The sequence below is a fragment of the Ciona intestinalis genome, chromosome 12 (assembly GCF_000224145.3).
Source record: "Ciona intestinalis chromosome 12, KH, whole genome shotgun sequence".
Classification (NCBI taxonomy): Eukaryota; Metazoa; Chordata; class Ascidiacea; order Phlebobranchia; family Cionidae; genus Ciona; species Ciona intestinalis.
Window position 1 is genome coordinate 1,544,001 of NC_020177.2, and position 23,328 is coordinate 1,567,328.

Genomic DNA, 23,328 nt, shown 5'->3' on the forward strand with positions numbered 1-23,328 from the left:
TATACGTACGCTCGTTTAAAATTTATTTAGTAATTTGTGTTTCACCGAAAAAATAATTATATATATATATATATATATATACATACTACCTAGAGTGAAAGTTAGAATAAAAAATAAGTGTCATTGCCACCGACAAAAGCTGTTTGCGATAAACTTATTGCAGCCCTGGAGACTCGTATAAAAGTACGTCGGCAACTGGTTTTCAAAATACGTCGGCAATATGCCAAGGTTTTGGAAGACGCGTGGCCGGGCGTGACGTCACGAATCGCAACGTCAGCGCGAATTTTCCCATCTCGAATTACAGTCGGTATCGTATAACATGAGCGCCCAATGTTTCGTATCTGATTAGATGGATTTTTAATAAAAAAACATAAATTCCTTAACTTTTTTAGCTGCATTACGTCTTCTGCTGCATTACGTCTTCTCTTTCACCGCAAACCACGTGTTCTAAATGATTTTAATTAGCGACGCTTTTCGTCCAAAAGGAGCGTATTCTCGTACACCTTTCTCCTTAATGACGTCATAAGCTCGTGCCGAGCTTTTGGTTGAATCTCTGCGCTCGGTGAACCTGAGCTTTTACAACTTCAACACATTCCTATTGTTAACATCAAATTCACGAAACATTACCAACATCGTCTGCTGCATAGCCCAGGACGAAGTATTTATTGCAAACGTATCAATCCTTTACTTGATCGCATAAGTAAAAAGGCAAATATCCAACCTGTTTTCAAGCTCCTGCTGGCTAAATAATCAAGGGGACAATTGTTATTATGACGCAAATAATCAGCGTGTGAATTGCTATTATGTCGTAATCAATTCAAACAATCGCTATTATGATGCAATGAATCCATGTGTGAATCTTTACTATTTCGTAACAAACATGCTGTTTGGCTGAGCAAAACATCCTAAATATACAGCAGTGCTACTTCTGGAACATATCTAGGCTATTTATTACCGCAAATTACATTCATTTTACACACAGCTGTAAGAAAGGTCGTGTTACCAATTCCCGCCAAAAAAAACGTATGCGCCACATGTATACAAGGACATTAATGACGTCTTAGTCAACGCGCAGGTGCGTTAGGAAATCCGTGCGTCTGACTTCATTTGCTATATACGACTACTATATGTATTATATACCTCACTTTAGCTGTTATCGCCCGTAATTTTTGCAATTTCGCGTCTTCGTTTTTTTTTCTACATCGTCGGCACTAAACTGCCGACGGTTTGTCCAAATGCGTCGGCAAAATCGTGAGTCTCCAGGGCTGTTATTGTTAGCGTGCTAGGGAAGGTTGTCCTTTCTTACCTCAAGTACCTCATTGTTTATATTAGTCCCCTTGATTGACTAAACAGTTATCAAAAAATTTTTGATTGACAATGATAGGACTTTTATTACCTGTTTATTGATGAAACACTTGGTACAGTTTCTTGTGAACATACTTCATCAGCCAAAAGTCTGTCACGTATTTCCCAAGCAAACATGGTAGGATTTTCACGTTTGTACTCCGTTATCCGCATCACCACATCATGTGTTGCCACTTTCGGCTTACTACCTCCAATAACCCCAGGACGAATGCTTCCGGTCTCATAATACCTGACACAGATAGTAAAGATATGAATATCATTGATTCAGAAACCTAACATTTCATAATATACTGGTCAGGAATTTAGGGTTTTCCCTACAACTTGGCAGTTTTTGACAAACACAATTGGTGATTTTTTACAGGCTAATTTCTTTATTTGTCATTGGGCTTTCAGGAGCCAGCAGGTTTTTAACCCCGCAAATGAAAATCAGTAATTTGAACAAAATAAAATATCAAAAAGGTAGGACACAGATAGAGGCTAAACTACGACGAACGTAACAAGCAAGTAGGACGCTCGTGGCTTCACACAACGATTTGTATATTGGGGAATCGAGTTGCGCAATCATAAATTTCGATTCCTTTGTTTCTGATTGGTAGTTAGTTCCTATTGTTTGAATAGTAACCTACATATTAGCTTCATAGGCGACTAACATGGGTATACAGGGTATACATGCATACCCTGAAAAAATTCAGGGTACCCAGAAGCACCTTGAACAATATGCAAAAATGAAACAACACAAAACAGTTGCGTCGTAAAATATCTCTCAGTTGCAACACACTGAAAATGCGTTAATCACTGGTGGTACTTTCAAGGTCTCACAATTTTTATCTTCTCCCCCGATCAAACAGTATTGCCGCCACGCATTTCAGACGTCACACGAACGACTTGTTTTTAGCTTTTATGCACAGTAAATATAAAAACGTTTCGCAAAGTTTGCCCAATCGAGATTATTGCTAAATAACAAATTTAATCCGATTATATTAACCCTAAAACCTAAATAAGAGTTATTATACCTTGCGTAAATATGCAGCGATTTTCGAAAGAAAGTCATAGTTAGTAAGGAATATTTATTTTCAGTAAGGGATTTCCAAAAGTTTGGCGCCTATGATTAGTCTGTTGAAAATGGCACACAAATGCAGGGTAGTTATAGGGATAGCCCCAAAATTTAATGTCAGAACGCACGCGCCTTCATCTCTACAATTTATAATGTTATCGGGAAATTTCAGTGGAATTTGTTTTTAACATGCTTGTAATTATATTATATATATATATAATATGTTAAAAAATTTACAAAGAGTTTACCTTGCTAAAATCTTGCTGACACAGCCATGCGATACACGTAGCTGACGAGAAATGTCACACGGACGAACTCCTTGGTGAGATAGATTGACAATGCGTTGCCTTATTGGTTCCGGTAAAGGCCTTCCGTTGACATACATTCCACCAAGTTGATTAACTCCTCCACCATGGCCTGTAAACAGTAAACACTTCATTATACTAGGGTTCCACAAATAGATTAATAACTGGAAAATATGGATTGTGAGGTCAAATTCGATAAAATAATAAATAAAGCTTATATACACACGCCAAAAAATCAATTACACTGCTCCTCTTATAACCCTAAGACAACCGATTTATTATTCATTGCGTTTAGGGTCATGAAAGTGTAATTTAATTTAAAATGTAAACCAAGATTTTTTAAATCTATTTTAAAGTACCATCTTCACTGCCAACTTCTTCTTTTGCTACAATGGACTTGGAATTTTTACTTAATCTCCGACCCCTGCCAGTGTTTTTTCTTTTAGGTTTTGTTCCATTTGAACCGGATATCAACTCACTACCATCACTGGCATGTGCTGCAATAAGTGTGCCTTGACTAGTAACCAAGTAGGTAAACACAGGTTGATTAGATGGCTTCCCACTTTCCTCACCGGACTGATTAACACTTTGTGGCGACAAGCCAGCAGCCATCATTTCCCGAGTTTTTTGAACATCTGCTGCTGGAACAAGTTGTATTGTACCAGCAGCTTGCCCCGGGATCACTTGAACAGTAGCTGCTGCTGCATTTTGTGAAGCAGCAACAGCAGCAGCTGTGTGGAGAAGATTACTCATCATAGAAGGGTTTACTCCTTGTGGAGCAGCCACCGTTGCAGTATTGGTCTGTTGTGGTTCTGGCTCTACACTGCTGGTATCAATCTGGTAGTCCTCCTGGTCCAGGTAATCTCCTTTAATATCACCTTGCTCCACCACAATTTGCACCGGACCATTTGTGGTATCACTACCAAGGTTAGATAAATCTCCTAAAATGCCAGTGGAGCTATTATCAATGTCAGTGTTAGTTTTAGCATCTTCTTGTACCACTACTTCCTCTGTATAGGATGTTGCATGAGCTGCCGCATCAACAAGTTCCAACATTTGTTTTTCATGATCATGGTCATTAGCATTCCCTGCTTGATCAACAGTAAGCAAAAGCTCATTCGTTTTGGGTTGAGTGTTTTCCAAAATATCTTCCTGCTTAAGAACTTTTGGCAAATGCGAGTTATCACTTTCTGCAGCACTCCGTTTAACAGTGGCCTTTGCTATCTCTGCCATTTCTGGAGTAATTTCTTTATCATTTTCAATAACAATCTGTGAATCGGCATCTACGTTTAAAGTTTGTTTTTCAGACATTTTCAAACCTTTACAACCATCAATAAACACAATATCGTTTTTTTTAGTGTATGAATCTAACTTTTTCTTTTGTTGATCTACTTTTGAATCAGCGTTATTTTCCTTATTTTTTTGCCAATTCAAAACCATAGTAACATTGCTCTCATCTTCAGAGACTTTCCAATTACTAAAACGAATTTCACGGCGTTTTATAACTCCTGAAAGTGCTTGCACAGCGTCAAGTGAAATAATAGATTCAGAGGTGAAATCAAAGGCTTCCTCACACCCGGTTTCTGTTTCTGAAAGGACTTTTGTAGGAATGTAAGTTAAGGGTTTAAAGAAGACTTGAAATGGAAATATTGAATCTGCTTGTGCTTGATTTAGTAGATTAACATAAAGGTCCCTTGATTTTGAAAGACCATTAAACATTCCGTAGCAAACATACACCAAACATATTTTCTTTAAAAACAGTAAACTTATCCTGAAGCTTTCAGATTCTATATCAAGAAGTAAAAACTGTAGGATTTTGCGTGACAGTTTGTAAATAGTCAAAACTAAATCAAGAAATGCTTTGCAATGTATAGTATAAATGTGCACATAAAGAATTTGTTTTGAGAACAGAATATGACTATAATGCATGGACCATGGACGGTTTTGTGTAATTTATATTTATAAATAGCCTATTATTTTCGTTGATATGATACGTATGTAATGGTACTAACGTTTAATAACACTAATGGCAACAGGAATAGCTCACTGTCGATTTAAATCTTTCCTGTTCATGGTCACGCGTGCAGCAAAGCGAAACAATTCGCTTCGTTGATTATTGTGCAGTCAACCAAGAAAGTTTAATCAAGCGCACCATCGCATAATTGCGCTACAGATGGAACATGTCTACAGCAATTGCACTGAAATAACATGAAACTTGACTGGCATTCTATATTTCCGATTACCTGTGATAAAATTATACACTAACCAAGCTAAAATTTCAATCTTTTGCCTTTTTGAGGGAATCTGACTAAATATTGAAACTCGAACGCCCCGAGGCTGCTTCAAGACTACTTCTGTTCGTACAGTTTCGGAAAAAATCGTGCCAGTGGGAAATAGATATCTAATTTTTCGTTACTAATTTTTTTCTAACATTTTTTTTACAGTCAATAAGTTGGTACAGTCAGTAAGTTGAAGTTTTTATGAAACTGAGGCGTTGTTCCTGCTTTTACATAGAATAATATACATGGCACTAGCAGTATATATCGCTATACTAAAAGTCTAAAACCTTACCAAAACTGCCTGTAGGAACATTAAGAACAATATAGGTTATTACCACAGAGCAATGTAGGGTATTACCACATTAAGCAACTCTCATGTTTTCTGACTGGTATTAAGTGACAAAATACCTTTCATACAAGGCTGAGTTATTTATTTGTATATGAATATTTGACTGATTTCTTCTGTTCATTAATTTATTAGGATATTCATATAATTTCATAATATTAACCTGCTACATCAGTTCTTTCGCCAACCTGTACAATATATCTGGCATCTCTTCTATCACGCAACGTATCGCATCATTGAACCCCAGGCCAGTCGCGTTTTAGCGCGAAAATTCAACAACCTCTATTTAGAATTTGCGATGGTGGCACGTCGTTCGTGACTGAAATCGCCAGCTATGTCTTTTAACAAAATTATTTTGCTTAGTATATTCCGAGTATTTTCTTTGGCGAAACTGACTTACATTTTTACAAGCATTAAAAGTGCCCTGTAGTTTCGTTCCACTTGACACAATAGTTAAATCAGTGAGGCGTGCTGCGTCTCACGGAGCGGTTATTGTTTGTGCCGCACACGCAATAAAGATAGAAAGCAAACGCACCGCGCGCAACGAAGCGAGCAGTTCAAACGACCGAGACGAATCACGCACCATACCCGGAAACCAACCAAGCAGAAAAGAATGAGAGAAAGCGAAGAAACAGCCATTATGACGTACCTGAAGATGGCTAAATAAAGCCAGACAACCAGGGGTAAGGAAAATTCATTCAAGCAAACAGCATTGAAAGAAACAAGTACTGCGGACAATAAAACACAAACACACGGGGATTGAGTGTATGTGGGATACGGACTGATGAAAGGCTTTAAGCTATGGAATCCCGCCTTTACGCCTGACAAGATTCATACAATAGTAACCAACCGTGCTGGGGGTTACAAAAAAACAATTTTGGTTTTGCCGAATACGGACATAACGTTTCATAATCACAATTCCATTTCTGATACGGGACCACACAGCATCTAACAAACTATTTTTTGGAAGTTTGTCTCCATCATCTTACATCAACCTCTTTGCCGCTTGGTTCATCAACATCGCCAGTTACAAGTAAACCGATCAAGTTCAGCACCCCCTTAAACAACCAAGAGCCACAATGGATAAAAAACTAAAGAATAAATATCGACTTATAAACCAATCGTAATCTTTAGACCAAGTGCTTGTCTTAAAAAATACTGATCATGGTTTTATTCAATATGTGTGTTTATGTTTAGTTTTAACACTTTTAGATAAACGTTGTTCCAAATCATGATTAGCCTAAAGCAGAATAAATGTTTTTATTTATCAAATTCCAGTTTGCTCTCTGGCGTACATTGTGGGCGAACTGCGCCACTGATTCTTACACTTGCGGTGTTAAAGAGTTGATTTTGTAAATTCACCGGTTGCCCCTCGGAATATTGTACCATTAAATGTTTAAGTGATGGAAATTTTAGAGATATGTTTAAAATTAAGACTACATAATATCTTGGCGTCACAGTCGTAACAAAACTAAAAACAAAGTTTATAAATCGGTACAGTAATACGCTTTGTGCACAACAGATTCATGTTTGCCGTATTTACTTCGAAACCGTGCCGCATCATTAAGTAACGAGCTCTCGTCATTCCGAAATTCAGGTAACCGTAAACAGAAACTCAGGAAACCGTGGTGGGGTGAAACGACACGGGTGGGTTAGCGGGGTATGCGATGACGTCACTGGGGCTTAGGTTGCCGTGGTGCAGATGAGCTTCACAAGTGTGTGAAAATATGTGATTCCGTGAAAATTAGCGATGCTGTGCTGTTTGTAATAATCCGCACAATAGTATTCAGTATAAAGAAAATCAAGCATTCTCAAACCGAAATTAACATAAATATATCGTATTCTTTACCTTAGAGCATGATAACAGTGACGTTTTTTTTTCAAATTTAATAGAGGATTTAATAAAGTGTGTTTATTATGTATACTGTGTTTTTTAAAAAAAAACTCGCTTTGTATATAATCGAACGTTTAAAAACTGATTTAGGTCCGTCTCTGTGATTTAAGTCCGTCTGAAAAAAAATTAAATGCATGAAAATGCCAACGACACAGAGTGAAGAAAACCAATTTGCAAGCTTCGCGGCATTGCGTGCTTCCACCAGGATTATGAGAATGAGGTGGGTGAGGTAGGTGTATATAGTGATGGGGGAGCTCGGAATTGTTTAACGAAACGTGACGGGTTCGACATGACCCCAACCACCGTAACCAACGACGTCAAACAGGGTTGAGCGTAAGTTTACGCTGCAGTTGAGATGGGGTAAAGACCTGTCAGACGGACTTAAATATTAAAGATCGGTCGAACCCTTCTGTGAATTTGCACTAACTATATTACACAATCAGAGAACAAACACTATAGCTGTAACGTATAACTTTTATAAAAGAATATAATAGAAAGATTATAAAATTGTTGCAAAATATAAAATCTTTATTAACAACCATAGGAAAAGTCAAAATAAATTCGACCCCGACCCCAATTCGTTCCATTTCTCAACGCGCGCGATCAGACGGAACGAAGTGCGTGCAGTTGTGTGGCGTCGCTTGGCAACCAAGCATGACGTAATTTGAGCTGGGGCTGTTTACAGTTTGAGTAACCAAGAATGTGGGAAAAATTCGTGAATCATCGGAAATTTTAAAGCTTGAACACAAAAAAATACCAATCGGGGTAAAATGAGATTTTCTAAATGCTAGGGTGCTACAATCTCCATGCAAAGTCCTTTACTTAAGCAGAGGCAATGCAATGATCTAATCAAATTTAATTTCAATTAATAAAAGTAAATGCAACAAACTTAAATAAAAGTATTGGATAAACGTTTTGCTTTAACATTTAGTTACTAGGGTTTGATGCGATATTATCAATATACCACGTGTGAAAGTCGGGTAATTTCCCTCAGATGCGCTCTAGCAATCTTGTAAGGTTTATTATGAGTCTTGTGACGGGGCCTCGCTACGGAAGGGCAATCTACCGTCCCCGCCATTGACGAGCGATCGGTTCCTTATGACTTCCAGAGCGTATACCGAAAAATTGAAACCAGGAGAGTTACGACTATAATTACAGGTATTGAATAGCCGTCGTTGACTGACACAACACGTGTGAAAAGTATTCAATACTGAGAACACTACTGTGACATTCAGTCTGCTAATTCATGACTTTCACTTGTCAGCGGTATCAGCGATAATCTATGCATGACGTAATAAAGTCACTCTTTTCGTAAAAACTTTACTTACACAAGCCCTACGTTTGTTATAAAAATAGTAGGTATTCACAGGTTGAATATTAATTTGCCTAGGTGTATACACTGAATAGTATTTTTGCAATATCCTAAAATACAAATCTGCGAAGACAAAGTCAAATCCATTCTTGCAGATATATATAAGAAACACGGGCGTGTGCAACCATGTAGCCTACAGAGTACATGTTACTTATAATGTGATATTGCTATTAAGTTACGGTGGATTACTTTGGCGCCAAAAGCTTCAATACCTATGTCGAAAGAAAGAGCTATACTATTAAAATTGATACATCGTTCCCAGCAAACACATAAATACGAGTTCTTCAGGGTGTCGAGATCTTTACCTCTTATCACATGACATAATGCAATGTGTTTTACTAGGTCCTGAAACCTAAATGTACGGCATCCGATAGTATCTTGCCAGGATAATAAAGTTGCTCTGAAAGGAGTCACATATACATTCAGAAGGGTGCTGGTTGAGATATAACCAAAGCGACATTATAAAATCCGCCCACTCTTCGCAATGATGTTGTTGTTTTAGAACGCCTCTGCCCGATTTTAAGACAAGAAAAGTCGCATATGGTGGGTTTATGACGTAAGAAACCTAGGATTATGGTCCACGGTTCGCTGCCGATGAAATGCGCAGAATAACGGGTGGGGTTTAAACCCATGTTATTCCATGCGCTGTGGTGCGACTTATCCCACAATCTAAACCGTGATTCTCGACCAAATGATAACCCTGGTGCCAACACACGTGTAATTTTTGTACTGCAATGAATTGGGTAAAACATCCGCCAAGTTTTAAATCTGAACTAAATAAAGTAATGAACAACCCGCATTTTTCTACACATCTCTATTTGCACTGTGTCGTAGAATGGATCCGATTTCTTCGCGTGAATGCCCGCTTACTTGTCGGCTCATTGCATTCGTTAAATGTAATACAAAATACATTTGCGGTCCCACGGACCTACTTGTCACCAAAGCAACCGGTTTCACAAATTTGGTAAAATTTACGTAATATAAAAATATGAAACCTTTCGTTGTTAATCCCTAAAGAAACTCTAGGTGTCTCAGTTCGTCATATCATATAGGTATAGTTGTTTAGTTTGTTTATCTGTAACTTTCTCATGGGACAATTTGTAAACACAAGTACAAATCATAACAACGCCATGACATTATATTGACAATAAATGTTTAACTCACTCGATCTATAGCTTCCGTTACTTCTTGACTTTAACTGTTTCTTCCCGTTGCCTCCTTGCTGACTCAGCTGTTTTTTGCTTTCTTGCATAGCGCCCTGCTGGTCCAGTTCAGTTGTTTGATATTCATTATTGGGGTGCTGAAAATATAAAACTTTATACTTTTGTGTAACATGTTATAACTGTTAACGAAGCACGGATATGCTTTATGGCTAGTTTTAACAGAATAAATAAAACACTTAACTCATAAAAATAAATGATTATTCATAAATATAGTATAATGAGTTTAAGACGCGACCTTCAAGTACATATTGCCAAATATTTTCAAACTCAAACATATGAACGTTTGGGGGGATACCAGGATTGTACTATCACACTTTTATTAATTTACAACAATCCAAAAAATATTTATTAAAACACACGAGAGGTATTTACCAATTCGAAAACATGCGGGGTAAGACGGGAATGTAAATGAGTTTTATTTTATAAATACATGCAAATAACACAACATATAATTTGTACGCTATGAAAATCAATGTTAAACATATATGTAATAACAAAATTATAATAACTCTTATTAAAGTTTATAGTTTTGCTATATGTTGGGTATTGCTACACTATATTTCGCATAGGCCAGTTTTTATAATTTATCTCCAAGTGCCTATTCGTTCACTATACCGAATTTGAATACTTTACACAGGTTTCTTTTTTAAAGTTCCGTCTTACCCCAATCCCATCTTCCCCCACCCTGCTATTTGTATTGGTACACAAAATAAGCTTAAATAATAAAACTTATTTTTACCTCTTGTGGTAAGAAGCTTTAACACGAATATATTGCACCACGTGTTAGCTTTTGAGTTACCACGTTTGTGGAACAATAGTTACCATTTTTCTATATATTTTTTTGACTACTTGTTTTTGGTGTAAAGGCCGCCCACAAAATGCACACAGTTTTGGTTTATAACATGAACGTTTCCACTGGTTCAATAAATATATATACCAACCACATTCACCTGTTGATGCTGTTGTGCCATTCCTGTGATGTTTGCAATCTGAGCGGCAGCCATTGCAGCATTTGCATGTTGGGTATCGAAAGGCAGTGACTAAATATATATATGAAACGCCTAAAAATGTTTGCTTTTTGCTAAATCTTTCTGCCGTTGTCCTTAATTGTTTTACGACGTTTATATTTTGTATTTCAGTCATTCGTAAATAAAATGAACTTATAGGACAGAGTTTGAAAAGTAAAATAAATATTTTATCTATTTATTTTACAAGCTTAATGCTCCACGCATGTTCGGTGCTTAGAGCAAGTGACTTAAAGTTTTTAAATAAACAACTCAAGGGTTTTGTCAGTTTCTTCAAGGCATACACGAACATAGAGCTTTAAATCCACAATATCTTGATTTTATATTACTCTGAATAAGTGTAGAACTGTAGAATATAAGCTATACCTGCAGAGAACCATTTTGCATTGGGATATAAATTGGGGTCATGGTCTGCACGTTATCTTCGCTTGACGGTGTTGCATGAATTACACCAGGTGGATGAATCACCAACTCTGAAGTTCCAATGGTAGGCATCTGCTGCGATGTAGACATTTCTGTGAGATACGACATAGTACCGTTGGTCAAATTTTGTGTAACTGTGCTCATTTGCGAAAGAAGTAACAGACGTTCGTGGTCATTGACATGGCGATCTACAAGGTGCTCTGACGTCACAGCTTGTAAGGGTTCGTAGGAAATAGGCTGGTGATCTGTGATTTGCATTCTGCCATTCTGCTGCTCTTGCTGACGCATTAGATTGTTATTAAGATCATCAGAAAATTGCGGAGTTAGATGTTGCTGGTGAGCCGATGAATAATGGTCGCTTGTGGAACTGAAGAGCAGAGGTGCTGGTAGAATATCTTGACTTTGAATCAACGGAAAACCCGAAGTTGATGCTTGCGGATTGGATTCCTAAATAAAGATATTTGCTTGGTTACAATATCTAGCATGTAGAAGTAAATACAGCTATGAATGGAACAGCAGTGTTATAAATCTATAAATAGTTTCCTGTCGTGCGAGAATAAGTCATTATTGTTTTTAGTTCGCGAGGTTCTTACCACATTGGAGCGAATCGCCTGCTCATTATTGGTGTGAGTCACGTGGCAAGTCATATCCATGGCTTCTGGAGATGAGCGATCCCTGTATTCCGGAGCTTGCTCATTCCCATTACGCGGAGAAAGTGAATGCTCCGTGTGAGCTGATGATGCCGGAGAAACCGTGACAATGGAGCTACCGACTGAAAACGATGACATCATTGCTGGTGACGAAACGTGTGGTGTTGATGATGCAATCATTGTGAAAGAAGCTGTGTTGTTCATGCGTTGATCATCTTTGTGGTAGCTTGGTGGAGTAAGCGGTGGGGACGAAGGAATGAATTCGCTTATAGATATTGGAGTTATACCTGAATAATATTAAATAACTTAATTTCTTATGCAAAACTTTACATGCAACGCGCAGTATTTATTATTCTATGAATCTAATTATGCCAAAATATGCTGCTGATGCATGAAACAAATTGAACATTAAACATGTAGCGTTTAGTTCTGTTATGTTTTTTTATTCTGTTCTAAGCAGTTGTATTATATAGAGTTTTCTTATTCCAGTAAATGAAGCGAAAGAGAGCACGATCACCATGCCGACATAGTAATAATCTAATATGCTAAAGTGCACTAAGGTTATGTGAATAGAGTGGCCAGGCGATCACTTATAAACCTATACATTCTTAATTATTCGCTATAGAAATTTTCTCATTTAATTTACAAAAGAAGAATAAAAGACAAAGTTGGAAAATAATAAATATATGACGGGGAAAGATAGCCTATCCAAAATGCCTTTGTATTAATTAATAAATAAAAGTTATTACGAGTACTCGAGAAAAACTATTGTACACTTTCAAAATCACATTTAAAATTTTTATAAAAATAATTAATAGGTGTATTCATTATTAGTAATACATATGAATAACCCGAAATAATACTGTTACGCATTGAAAATCAGATTTAAACATTTTTACATTTGCCCTTCTGCTAAAGATATTATATATACATATACAGTAAGGTGGGGGAAGACGGGACACCTTTTACCTCTATTTTCTCGCCCTGTGTAGTAGTAAACAAAGAACATTCAAGAAACTATTAAACTAAATGCACATGGCTCCCATTGACCGTTAGTTATTGTTTAAAACACGATTAGGATATTTAGATATTATGTGCTAAAGGTGTCCCATCTTCCCCCACCCTACTATATGTATTATTTTATGAAAATTGGTATTGTTCGAACATCAATATAAATATTGTATCCTATAAATGCAGATCAAATTGTAGTTACAGAAAAATATTAAAACAACTAATAATAAAGTTAACATTTTTGGCACAAACGTTCCAGCCACTTCTTATAAATTAACTCCAAGCGCAAATGACTGAATTTCGAATATATTTTCTATATATTTTGTTTTGTTATTTTATCATTATATTGTATTTGAATAACCCCTGGGGTATAAATTATTGAATTAAAAGCAAACCCTTTAAAGTTTGGCAATAAAAAGGTAAAAAAGCTACAATGTGGGGAAGATTGAACACCAAATTAATATATATTTACATTAGCAGTATTCTGCAACTTGTCTTTTTTTCCAAAATCGAGTAAAATCGGTGACTTTTGCAATGAACTAAACGAACTTTTTAGAGTTTTGTGTGCGATTTTTTTATAGGAAGGCGTAAAATAGCTTGTATTTACCGTATCCAACATTCTTTGCTAAAAAATATAAAATTACTCTTATTAAATGACCAAAATGGCACAAATTCACCGCTTCTAAATCTCGTTTTTGACTTTCAACTTTTTAATACAGAAAACAAATAACGCTTAATATTTAGACTATCCATTCTTTAAATTTTATTTAAGTCCAAGTTTCCGTTCAACTTTCTGAAAAACATGCACTCTTCCTATACCTCCTGTGTTATTTTAGGCACAAACTGGCGTTCAATTTGTCTTTTACCTACATAACAATGCTGGGTTGGATTACTTGGTATTTTCAACGGCTCTATTATCAAATGTTCGAAATTAGCATCTTAATATTTCGGATTTTTACTTGTTTACTTGTTTAATAAATATTGTTCCTATTTTACATAGTTTTTTTCATTATTTAAAACCAGTAATCGGCTTTGACGCGCGTTTTATAAAATAATGAAGTGAGAATACTGTCGAATAATTCTGTAACATTATTTTTCTGGTTATCATTAAATAGGGGTCCGTGAAAAGAAAATTAAAATAAGTCTCGTCTGACAAAGTGTCCCATCTTCCCATACCCTACTATATGCTGATCATACTGGAACATTTGTAATCGTCCATTAACTAATCAAGATTGGTAAAAGGTTTATAAGGGTGTCCCAACTTATCCCATCGTAAGATTCAGCGAGCATTTAAGTTTAACACATTTTACCATTAGGCAATTTATCAGCTATTAAAAACATTTTGTGCCTGTTTAACGGCGATTCTTAAAACATAACATCTGTAATCGTATATATCTATATTATATAGTGGGGGGGGGGGAGATGGGACACCTTTAGCACATTATATCTAAATATCCTGATCACGTTTTAAACAATAAGCAACGGTCTATGGGAGTCGTGAGAATATGGTTTTATAATTCTTCAAATGTTCTTTGTTTACCACTAAATGAGACGAGAAAATAGAGGTAAAAGGTGTCCCATCTTCCCCCACCCCACTGTATATTAGGGAATAATATATTTTTTCCTATTTATAAGATTTAAAAAAGTAAGCAATCTTTCCCCCCCGACTATATACAACAGAGGGATGCAACCATTAATGACTTAATAAAGTTGAAAGCAATTCGGTGTCTCCTATAAACAAAACCATTCCGTCTGATTGTTCACGTTGCACTGTGCGGGTGGTATATTCCAGACATTTTAAATTGGAAAATTTATGTTTTTTTAGGTTGATGAGGTTTAAAATTGAGCGATCAGCCAGCAGGCCTGTTAGGTGCAACTGTTTCTGTTTCGGTAGCCGCAGCGACTGGATTCCAGCGGCCTTGTTGTAAAATTTCAACAAATATTGGCGCTCCACCTTTTTTTATGAAAATGGTATTTTTACGAAACAGGAGAGCTAGTTTCGTATCTATTGCTCAGAATTTTGTAATCTAAAGATTACAAGTGAATGCGAACCACTGTGTTCTATAATAAAGGTTAGGTAAAGCAGATACGATGACGTAACGGCAAAGGGGGAGTTAAAGTCGGTCTGTAAACATTGTCAGTTATCTTAAAGCTCTTCGCTAACAAACCATTAGGGTGAGGAATGGGAACGTTGGTTTACTACTGTGAGATATTTTATGTTAAAACTATTTCCCATTTATCTTCACGTTGAACAAAACCCGTTAATGTATTTTCTATTTCAGCCATAACATATCATTTGGATATAACAACCTGTATACACATTTATTCGTTTACAATTTGGCGAGTTTGCTTTACAACCACTTGAAATATCTACAATCCTATACATAACAACTTGCAGATTAACCCAAATAGATAAGAAGCGTGATGACAACTGCATCAAATATTTATCTGCCGTTTTATATTAACATTCTTTAAAAATAGTTAGGTTATTCATAAATATAAACATCAATAAAATCGTGTGTTGTGCAATAATGTTGCATGGCGTTATGTCTAAACAGATCGAAGCAAACCATGAACGCCAGCGGCGACATTTTTACAGAACGATTGCGATTAAGTTACAACGACAAATTGAAAGTTTTAAACTTAGCAAAATACATATTAAATAGCCGCTAAAAAGAAAATTAGCAACAAGTAATGAATTTTAAACTTTATATAAAAGAGTTAAACTTAATGTTTTGTAGAGTTTATGCTATACCTAAAATACATAATTTGGCGGATATTTATACACTTTAACTATTTAGGAACACAATTTTTAAATTGCTCACCGCTTTGAACAATCCTGCTGAAAGTCTTCGAAACATCGAGAGATTTTTTCAGTTTTCGCCCGAATTGGAATGAAGAAACCCCGACAAGCAAATTGTCCTCTCGATCACGATTCCGTTCTTCGTCTAATTCTTGTGCAGTGAGATGCAGAGAGCCACAAGCTTCGGTTTCCATTGTGGCGATAGACGGTTATTTTGCTTCGGTTGTGAAAAAAACTGCGTTCGCCTGACAAACATAGATCGGCTTTCTAACAAAACGAAGAACAAGCGCCTATCCACTCATGCCGATGCTTGCTTAGACGGTTTTTCAGGTACTAAGGTCCGCTCTGGGTACGAAGCGAAGAGATACGTAAAACTGCAAAAGAGACCTTTCACAAAAGACGTGCTGCGGTTTAAATAAAATCTGTTCGTAACATTTGCAAAACTAGTAACACCCGTTAAAATAATTGTATTTAAACTTTATGACAAAAGCGATACATTATATGACGAATTACTATTTTTTATCAAACACTTGTACTTGAACTTACTAAATAGGACAGATATAAGAGCGCTTGCTAAGTTACTTCACAGTCAACAATGTTTTACAAACATTTTCTCAAACTTACACTCGAGGATGGGACTTCCCCCTACGTCATAATTTAACTAATATTCTGAATGCGCGTTTCAAACTGTTCTGCCGTGGAACTCAAACGATTCAAAAATACCAATTGCAAATAAGCACGGCGTGGAGCGCCTTTTTCGTATCAATGATATTAAAAAATGTCTGTCTGGATTTGGTTTACATAACGGGACAGCTGATGTTCAGTATCAAGTGGGAGTCAAAGCGCACTAATCACATTCGTTAAAGCTTCGTATAGCGACCAACCCGATACAGGAATAGGCATACTAAATTCCATACAAACTTGGGAAAATGCCTATGACGTATAGCTGACTCTACTGCGTTAAAGTCATACCATCTCTTAGGCGGCAGTTTGTTCGTATGTCTGAGATGGAACAGCATATAGTATGGTTCCCGCTGACTATCCATCTGCATCGTGTCGCTCAGCAAATGGCTTGTTCCTGCTATTTTCGTTAGCTCGTCGTCTTTCAACATTAGAATAATATCACGCTCTATTGTGGCCCCACAATGCTAACTGCGATATACAACAAGGGAGACAGCGTTCGTACCTGTAGGGAGAAGGATAACGAATACGACAATGATATATATACACCCATAATAAATGTTGTACTGTATGATATTTGCCACTTTGGGACGGAGTAGCCCCATTTAAAATTAACCTTTAAAAAGGACATTTCTATCGAACTAATCTAGGTGTCTATCGACACAATACAAAGAAAATGAAAAGTAGGTGCTTTTATTTACCGGCAACATGAATTGTGAATTATTTGTTGACGTTATTGTGTAACTACAACTTCAGATAAGGTACCTAAACAAAATGTTGTAGGTTTGGGCCATTGGAAAATCGTAGTTCGCAAATCTACATTTTACGATATATGTACCAGACGCCCACCTTTACCAGTCTACACAAATTGTTGTACAACAGCGCCACCAGGAGGATAAATTATCGATTTACTTTTTAAAATATTTCTATTTTCTTTTCCTTTTTGGTAGTACACAAAGTACATTTAAAAATTATAAAACCATATCCTGAAAATCCCTATAGACCGTTGTTAATTATGTAACACACGATCAGGATATTTGGACATTTTGCTATGTGCTAAAGACGAGTCGTCCATCTATACCCTACCAGAGCCCGTATATAAACATATAGGCCTACTTATAATAAATTCCGCGAATCTGACCCTGATCTGATGTTCATATAGTTGGACGTTCATATAGTTCTTGTATAGTGAAATACAGCAATGATCTGGTGCTACGAAAACGTAACCAACAAAAATTAAGTCCAACCACTAGTAATTAATAGAGAAATATATTTCGCCTAAATGGCATCGTCAGTCTCTTACTAAATCCGATGAAGTTTTGTAGTTTGCAAGTGCGAATGATTAAACTAGTTTCATAGCTTCCTACAACATCTTTGAATATTTCGTACAGTTTGATTTTGTCTGATAAAACTAGTTTTAGTTTTGTAAAAAAACTGAGATATGTGCATAGGGAAAGTAGGCAGGGGTCAATATGAAAAAATTATCGGTTTAAAGTTTTATGTATAAAGTTTACATGGCAAAAAATCTAGCAGATCCGGTTAAACGCGGTAGGTTAACTACAAGTTGCAGAATACTGCTAATACAAATATATTTCAATTTTCGAATTTGTAGTTTTTCACTTGTTATGCGGATCGCTAAATACCTCCACGTGTGTTTTACTATATTTTATTAAATTGTTGTCAATTATTAAAGAAATGATAGTACTAATTCGTGGTGTTACCGAAAAGCCGCAATCTATTTTGATTTTGGAAATGTTTGGCAATACGTGCTTAAGTGTACCATTTTCCCCCATTGTACTATATACCAATTAGATGCACTGTTTACACTTTTTTTGCCAAAGTCACTGCTCATAAATCATCAAGTGCAATGTGAATGAATTTTGAATATATTTTCAACATATTATCCTGCTATTATATCAGTATATTATATTTAAATAACCACTGAAGTATAAACGATTAAATTCAAAGCAAACTTTTTAAAGTTCGGCAATGAAAATATAAAAAAAACTACAATGTGGGAAAATATGGAACATCAAATTAAAATATATTTACATTAACAGTATTCTGCACTTTGTAGTTTACAGAAACTATAATCGGCTGTGCTAGTTTCTTTGCCATGTACCCTTTATGTATTTATGAAACTAGTTTAACCGTCCACACTCGCAAACTACAAAATTTTATCGGCTTTACTATGATTTAGCGAGCATTCAAAACTACATAATAACTATTGATAAAGTTTTTATTTTTGCTACAAATTGGGCATTACTACTCTGTTTTTGGCACAAGCCACTTCTTTTAAATTATCACCAAGTGCAAATGACCAAATTTCGAATATATACATTTTCAAAATATTATCTTTTTGTTATACTAGTATCTTAAAGTTGAAAACCCTTTGAGGTATAAATTACTAAATTTAAAGGAAAACTCCTATAGTTTAGCAATGAAAACATACAAAACTACAATGTGGGGGAATATGGGACTCTAAATTGAAATATATCTGCATTAGCAGTATTCTGCAACTTGTAGTTAACCTACCGAGTTTAACAGGCTGTGCTAGTTTCTCTGCCATGTAAACTTTATATATATAACGTTAAACCGATTTTTTTGTTGTTTTTATCTCAAATTAAAGTCATATTATTCCTTTCCTATTTTCTTCATGCTTATATCTCAGTGTTTTTTTTACATAACTAAAACTAGTTTTACGAGACAAAATCAAACTGTACGCAATATTCAAGGTTGTTGTATGAAGCTATGAAACTAGTTTAATCGTTCGCACACACAAACTAAAAAAATCATTGGCTTAACTATGATTATGCGAGCATTAAAAATTAGCACCTTACTATTTTTTTTACCTTTTCAAAATATACTGCTTCTATTTTACATTTTTTAATATTTAAAAACAGTATTCAGCTTTGATGGGCGTTTTATAAAGTCGTGATAATACTGTCGAATAATTATGAAGCCTTATTTCTGATTATCATTAAATGGGGGTCCGTAAAAATAAAATTAAAAAAAAAGTCTCGTCTGACAAAGTGTCCCATGCTCCCCACTCTACTTTATCATTAAATGGGGGCGTAAAAAAAAAGCAAAACAATCTCCCGCCGGAGTTATGACAGCCCAGGTAAGCACCTGGTATGCGGTGTCCCGATGATGAAAGGTAAGGCTAAAATGTTGTTCTTAATGAGCCATTTGTAGTTACGCTGTTCAATAGCTTGTACCACGCGCCCTACTTCAATGCGTATGTATTGAATAGGCAGTAAGCCATGTACTTAGACTTGCATGGTCTATCTCGATTTAATTAGACATTTGAAGACTTGTATGACTTAATCTTTGATACAAGTATATCACAACAGGCAGAATGAACCAGATAACAACTTAACCACAACTTCATATTTTATAACCAGATCATAACGTTCGAGATCGTGGCACGTTTGTTGGCGCTAAAATTTCTGATGTTCCACAGGTTCCAAGGCTCGTCTCTGCTACTATTGTGAGCTTATGTGTTCAAAGGAGGATACATTCATAGGAGGGTGTCGGTTTATTGGGATATAGAAATGTCTACAATAAAGGTGGAAAAGTTTATGAAAACCTGTGGCAGTTGGAGCCATTAGACGCTGGTTTTGAATAAAGAAGATAATATTTACAAAAGCGATAGTTTGAGAACAGCTGGGAAAAGCCAACTTAACTGTCCAAGGTTGCACAGTTAAAGTTGATTTTATATAAACTAGAGCGACCGGTATAGTTCATTGAGTTTGGAAACAGAAAAAGTGATCAACCAGCAATTCTTGGCACCAATGGTACATGTGTACCTGGAAGCGCTTTTTTGTCGATGTCATCAAAATATGGATGGCACAATGCTACTTTAGCAGATATGCGTTTAGCAGGATTATAGACGAGACATTTCTGTAACAATAAATTTTAAGCTTAATCAATAACACAAATCTAAAGCATGATAACTTAACATCAAAACAAATGTTTTTGGTTTAATTCAAGCCCAGTAGCAAATTTTTTTTTTTATCACTTCACATTTAACAACATGATTAAACAAAAATATTTGTTTTTCAAACCGTGAGTAAATCAATTCCATCTTCATCAAGATTTTTGACAGAGTCATTCAAACATCCCTTCTTCCACTTCGGAAACGTTTGTTTGTAATCTTTAAGTTGTGTCACACCAGGCCAAATATCATCGGTGGGCGTTCCAAGCACACTAAAAATTGTGGTTCAAATTTTCGTCAAGTTTATCCAAAAAAATTATTCCACTGGCCCTTATATGTAAATAATAATTTTCTTGGGCATAACATTCTGCCTAAACTAATCTTACTGCCATCATAAAACTGTGTAGTATTAGTAAGTGAAGTTTACCTTTAAAATACCCTCTTAAACCAAAAACTAGACGGGTTGTTTTCATTTTTTACTCATTTTCTAAGTGAACTATTTGTTCAATTTTGTGTGCCAAGTTTTTAACAGTAATCCAGGTTTACTAACGATGCAAAAAGTTAAAAAGATAATCACCGGAAAATCCTAAACAGCTGATCAATTTCTGAGTCGCCATGAAAAAGAGGACGCTTTGTTGCCATCTCTGCAAAAATAGTTCCGATGCTCCACACATCAACCGGGGTTGAATATCTTGAGGAACCAAGTAAAACTTCGGGGGCTCGGTACCACAAGGTGACAACCTATAGTATAAACGATACTAACTTGTTTACAATATGATGCACAAAGTTATAATGGGTTGGTAATTGGGTGAATTCAACAATACTTAGGCTGTAGGCAGAACTGTGCGAAAAGAAGGTGTTACAATGAAGCTGCTTCTATTAACAACAGTACACCATTGCTGTAGTAATTGGAGCACCTGATTGTTGATATATAACTGCACAGTATATAACTGCACTAGGCAAAATAGCTCACCTGTTATAAATCTTGAATTGTTCTCTTAATGCAAATTTTAAAGAATTAGTTTGAAAAAGGTAACTGTGCTTTTATGATTATACAGGTACCTCGTGTGTGTAGACTCTGACTGGAATGCCAAATGCTCGTGCAAGACCAAAGTCAGCAAGTTTGATTATACCATTTCGATCAATTAAAAGATTTTGTGGTTTCATATCTCGATGTAGAACACGACGGGAATGGCAATAAGTAATGCCTTGCAAAATCTGATATGTGTAACTCTAAAAAAACATACAAACTTTATTAATGTGCTTACTGACATTTAGTAGACAAGGAATGAAATTCGGCAATCAGATATGAAGTTTATAACATATTACAAGAGTCAAAACATGTATATATATTAAAATCTTGAATTGAAGGGTCTATGCAATGAAAGATCAAAATTTGTCTATAGATAGGCGATGTTGAAATGTGATCAAAAGATACCGCCAAGAAAAAAAAACAGTCTATGAAAATATCATGATCTTTTCTTAGTTTTCTATAACAGGTGTGCCCAACCCGTCGACCGCGGTCCACCGACCAAAGGTGGTGAGGTGGACCGCAACAGGTGTAACAAAAAATCAAAAATTTGATGTGGCCTTCAATTAATCGCCTAATTGCTAAATCATTAATTTTATTAACGGTATGTACAAAAAATACGAATCATGTTAAGAGGCTGTTACAAACCGTATACGACAGCAGATATTCAAGATGGCGACTACTATGACGTAAAAACCAGGAAACTATAGCGATTAATTTACAATAGTTTCCTTAACCCTGGTCTGCATGAATTGTACATTAGTAATTCTCTGTGCCTTTAACTAAATATTTATGACTAAATTCCCTAAAAGTTTACACTTTCCAATTTTTTTGACAACCTTATAGTTCGCGATCGCAACAAGTGTTAGCAGCACAGCTGAGAGAAAACGAGCCAGAACCTATCATTATAATGCTAAATGGGAAGAAGAATATTTTTCATTTTATTTGTTTTTAAAGCCTGTTAGTTTAATATGCAACGCAACTTTGACGTAAGCTAAAAAAGCAAACGAGGAGCTGCACTTTAGAACGGTACACGGGGAGGCTATGAAATGTTTTTTTTTATGCAAAAACGCAACTACATGCCACCAAAGATGAAGATGAGCTGTGACGCAACAATTGTATGTGTAACGTTTTTCGTTTAAAAACATTCCAATTAGTTTTGGTAATGAAGTTATGAAATTTGTGTAAAAAAAGTATATATATACAGTGGCGCAGCCAGGAAAAAAAAGGGGGGGGGTTTCAATCGCGCCGTAAGGCGCGAAAATTTTTTTCCAAAACCCCCCCCTTTTCGCTTGAAAACCCCCCCCTTTCTTTATTCTGAACGGGAGAAATCTCGGACACTAATTTAGAGCGATATAATGTTTCTTTATTCTGAACGGGAGAAATCTCGGACACTAATTTAGAGCGATATAATGTTTCTTTATTCTGAACGGGAGAAATCTCGGACACTAATTTAGAGCGATATAATGTTTCTTTATTCTGAACGGGAGAAATCTCGGACACTAATTTAGAGCGATATAATGTTTCTTTATTCTGAACGGGAGAAATCTCGGACACTAATTTAGAGCGATTTATTGTTTCTTTATTCTGAACGGAAGAAATCTCGGACACTAATTTAGAGCGATTTATTGTTTCTTTATTCTGAACGGGAGAAATCTCGGACCACGTTGTGGGAAAGTTAGCACGCGACGTCAAACATTGAGGTCAATATTGGGGACAAAAGAGATAAAATATTGTTAGATCATAAAACTTCCCCGCGTAATGCAACCTACATTAGTTGGCAAGTCCAGAACGAAATTATTAATTTGTACGAGAGCAGCATTCGGCAATGCATCGTGAACAAGGTGAAAGATGCGGTCTTTTACTCAGTTCTAGCAGACGAAACTAGCGATGTTTCGCTAATCGAACAACTGTCTATTTGTGTCCGTTA

At 36.0% G+C, this 23,328-nt stretch overlaps 2 protein-coding genes and 1 long non-coding RNA gene across 9 annotated transcripts in view; 1 reads left to right on the top strand and 2 right to left on the bottom strand.

Moving 5' to 3' along the window:
• The window catches only part of pax2/5/8-b (transcription factor protein), a 28,882-nt gene extending 12,793 nt beyond the window's left edge, over nucleotides 1-16,089 (bottom strand). For 4 of the 7 annotated variants that reach the window (XM_026836900.1, XM_018814209.2, XM_026836901.1 and 1 more), the window contains exons 1-3: nucleotides 3,084-4,505; nucleotides 2,668-2,836; nucleotides 1,397-1,594 (exon numbers count right to left, since the gene is read on the bottom strand). In XM_026836900.1, coding sequence (XP_026692701.1) covers nucleotides 1,397-1,594; nucleotides 2,668-2,836; nucleotides 3,084-4,443 — 1,727 coding nt within the window. In that variant the 5' untranslated portion in view covers nucleotides 4,444-4,505. 7 annotated transcript variants of the gene reach the window in all.
• LOC113474755 lies at nucleotides 4,413-20,056 on the top strand. The gene is made up of 3 exons (XR_003396442.1): nucleotides 4,413-4,523; nucleotides 6,969-6,974; nucleotides 19,693-20,056. It is a non-coding gene; the product is annotated as an uncharacterized LOC113474755 (long non-coding RNA).
• Nucleotides 19,955-23,328, bottom strand: part of LOC101243133 (cyclin-dependent kinase 1-like) — a 6,049-nt gene continuing 2,675 nt past the window's right edge. Inside the window, exons 4-7 of the mRNA XM_009862145.3 lie at nucleotides 21,431-21,601; nucleotides 20,946-21,109; nucleotides 20,499-20,640; nucleotides 19,955-20,334 (exon numbers count right to left, since the gene is read on the bottom strand). Coding sequence (XP_009860447.1) covers nucleotides 20,203-20,334; nucleotides 20,499-20,640; nucleotides 20,946-21,109; nucleotides 21,431-21,601 — 609 coding nt within the window. The 3' untranslated portion in view covers nucleotides 19,955-20,202. The remainder of the gene's footprint in view (nucleotides 20,335-20,498; nucleotides 20,641-20,945; nucleotides 21,110-21,430; nucleotides 21,602-23,328) is intronic.